Source organism: Glycine soja, chromosome 4 (genome assembly GCF_004193775.1).
Source record: "Glycine soja cultivar W05 chromosome 4, ASM419377v2, whole genome shotgun sequence".
NCBI classification, from domain to species: Eukaryota; Viridiplantae; Streptophyta; class Magnoliopsida; order Fabales; family Fabaceae; genus Glycine; species Glycine soja.
Window position 1 is genome coordinate 7,862,218 of NC_041005.1, and position 3,129 is coordinate 7,865,346.

Below are 3,129 nucleotides of genomic sequence, written 5' to 3' on the forward strand. Positions count from 1 at the left end.
AAACTTTTAAACTTTTCAGAGTCTCACTTTGTCCACACGCCACTACATGTTTGAAAGTACAAATAAACTATTCAATGTATCATAATTTTTTCAAAAAATTATCTATTTACTTCTAAATTCTTAACAAGTTTAGTGAGAAAACTCTTTAAATATTTTTATGTACATTCAAAAGAATTAAACACCTTTTTGGAGCTAATGCTTGTATCTTTTTATTCTGTTTTTATGCTGCTGTTAGGAATATTCCCTATCCTCTTTTTTTTTTCCTAATAAATTCTTCTTTTGCAATTTTTAATCCTTTGTCCTAATGAAAATTGAACAATTTTGTAATTTTTTAATCCTTTTCCCCCATTGAAAAATGAACAAATTAGTAAATTAGTAAAGATCACGTTCCTACGTTTACAAAACTAGCACAAGATTAAACGAAAGGACTTAATTATCGATGTCACATCATTCTAAGGAAAAGTGTCTTTATACATAGAAGTTACACAAAAAGAGAGATTGAAAAGCCATGTCCCAAAAGAATAGAAACAAAACCCGAACTTTACTCTCTTATTATTTTTGTCTTAACATTTTTGCTTGAGCTCTTCACATGCATTGATTCAGGGACAATTAATAACTAGGCTTTCGTCCATAAATTGAATTATTACATCCACTATCCACATGAACATTTATGATTGGCAATTTTGCCTGAGAATCACACGGACGAGTCCAGCATACTCTGGCAATTCGATATTAAAAAAATTAGCCTCTGTCATAGGCATATGTGAGAGAACAAAACCAATGAACGTTAATTATACTCCTTATGAGGAATAAAAAACTATCCTAAGTGCACTTGCAGCTCTTCTTCCTCTGTTCAATTCTCATAAACATCTTCCTCCATATCCTGCACTTCTAAACAACGCTTGCTTTATGTCTTCAGAACTCAGCATCGTCCTTTGCTCCGATTCCTATTACATAACAAACAGGATAATAGCATTGATTAACTTCAATCAAAAAACGCCATATGGGATGAATAGAAAATATGCAACTAAATAAGATATATTAGGCAGTGCCCAAAAACCATGGTAGTAATGTACCTCTGAGCATGAAGCCTGCATTGTGAAATCATTGAAACAGCTAATAACACATTGTTGAATCTCTAGGCCTAATGCTTCCAGAGTGTTTACTGTAGATAGTATCAAGCCTGGCTTCCCTGCACAGCAAATTTCCACCCGGGTGTCCACACTCCTCTCCACCTCAAACTGCAAAGACCAATATAGGAAAATATAAAAATCAATGCAGGACTGCACCATTATTTCAAAAAGGTCTATCAGAGAAATTATTACATGTTTGAGGACCATTATATTTTAATCAATCTCCATGTGACACATAGCTGAGTCTTATTAACTCTTTTTGGTAAATTGAAAATTTCAGTTTTATATCACATGAAAATAGGTCGGAGTCGAAGGACTACGTAGTAATTTCTTCTTGGAGGTGATAGGGAAAATCCATACCTTGGGTGAATTTCTCACTAGGATTTCATTTGGTTTTACATCTTTGAAAATGCCTGCCATGTTTGAATCTACTTCTACTTCTTGCTGCAGATTGTTGATCTTCTCCAGAAGTTCTTTCATGTAATCAATAGTGTCTCCAAGTATAGATGTTCTATCCATCTGTGATATGCATTCAACACAACAAATTAGATCTACACATTATGTAAGTACAGCTCTCATTGAATGAATGGCTCTCACTCACTGCATAGTGCATACCTTACTAATCTTGGGGACAATTGCTCTTAGCATCGAGAGCCGGTCGTTTAACCTCTTTCTTCTTCTCCTCTCCGCCATTAGATTCTTGGAGGGTTGCCCCTGAAGCTTCTTTGATCGGTTCTTTCTTTCCAGACCCGTTCCCATGTTGAAAACCGGCATTTCAGAGGATTGGGTTGGCTCCATTTTACATGTGGTTTGCAGCTCCAAATTCTTAAGCTCTTCCCCAAGCAAACCCTGCTCCTCTTCTTCCATCATAGACAATATTGGATAATCCTCTTGACCAAGAAATGGAGGGGTATTGAGTGGAGTATCAAGGGTGCTATAGAATGAATCCATAATCTGTGGTGATGATTCATCAAGTAAGCAGCCATAGATTTCACTGAAGGGGTAGTCGTTATTGTAAGTTTGAGGAACTTCTTGACCACAAGAAGAGTTTGGAAGGTAAGGTAGAGAGTTTTGATCAAAGCAGTCAAAACTCCCACCATCAAAGAACTGGTTTTCTTCTGTTCTTGGATTGGTGTCCCATGTTTCTCTTCTTAGAGTCATTAATTCCTCCAAGAAATCCTGGTCATAAAACTCCATATCTCTCTCTTTCTTTCTCTAAATGTTTGTGTGTGTATGTTGTGAATATGCTAATTCTTTAAGAAACACACCTTTTGAGTTTTGAGAATACGTAGGGTACTATATAAGGATGAAGAAGTATTTAAATAGGGGAATACAGCGAGGCTTGTGGCGTATGGATTATTATATGCAATGTAGTATGATGATGATGTATTCATTAGAACCTATAGTCTAAGACAGAGAGATGGAATCTGCTTTATTTTCATTTCACAGTGGTTCATGTCTCTTTCACCGAAATCGCTGCAATCAAACACAAACTACATATTTAATTGGTATTCTCAGAAAACTTTGACCCTCGTATCTGTCTGGAAGCAAAAAAGAATGGAGTTACCATCATAAACCCTGCCAGGTTCTTTGTATGTTTAAAGCTATGTAATATAAATTGTTGTAAAGAGAATAGAAAACCAACCTCTCTCACTCAACCCTTAAAGAAAGTTTCTGAGTTGGGTCCCACTCTCCAATGTCTCCGAAGCTTGGCTTAGCTCACGAATTCAAATGAGTTGGTATTCTTATTTTGTTCTTTCTGCACTACCTCTCCTATATATCCATTACGCTTAATAGTTAATGCAAATAGTAATAATGTTATATGTCCAATAGAAAACCAGACTATCAATTTATACTTCATTTTCTAGTTTAAATCTCCAACTCTCTCGTCATCTGGCAAGAATAGAACATTCTAATGACATTATACTTACGTTTATGAATATAGTAATAGTGCAATACAACGTTGCTATATCTTCAAAAGATCATTACGATTTGG

At 35.4% G+C, this 3,129-nt stretch overlaps 1 protein-coding gene across 1 annotated transcript; it reads right to left on the reverse strand.

Annotated features, from left to right (window-relative positions):
* Positions 1-522: 522 nt before the first annotated feature.
* On the reverse strand, positions 523-2,709 carry LOC114409177 (transcription factor bHLH93-like). Its single transcript, XM_028372526.1, has 4 exons — positions 1,749-2,709; positions 1,494-1,652; positions 1,077-1,241; positions 523-947 (listed from the first exon to the last, which is right to left on the reverse strand). Exons 1-4 carry the CDS (start codon positions 2,328-2,330, stop codon positions 861-863), a joined length of 993 nt encoding a protein of 330 aa, XP_028228327.1. The 5' UTR covers positions 2,331-2,709; the 3' UTR covers positions 523-860.
* Between the last annotated feature and the right edge of the window lie 420 nt (positions 2,710-3,129).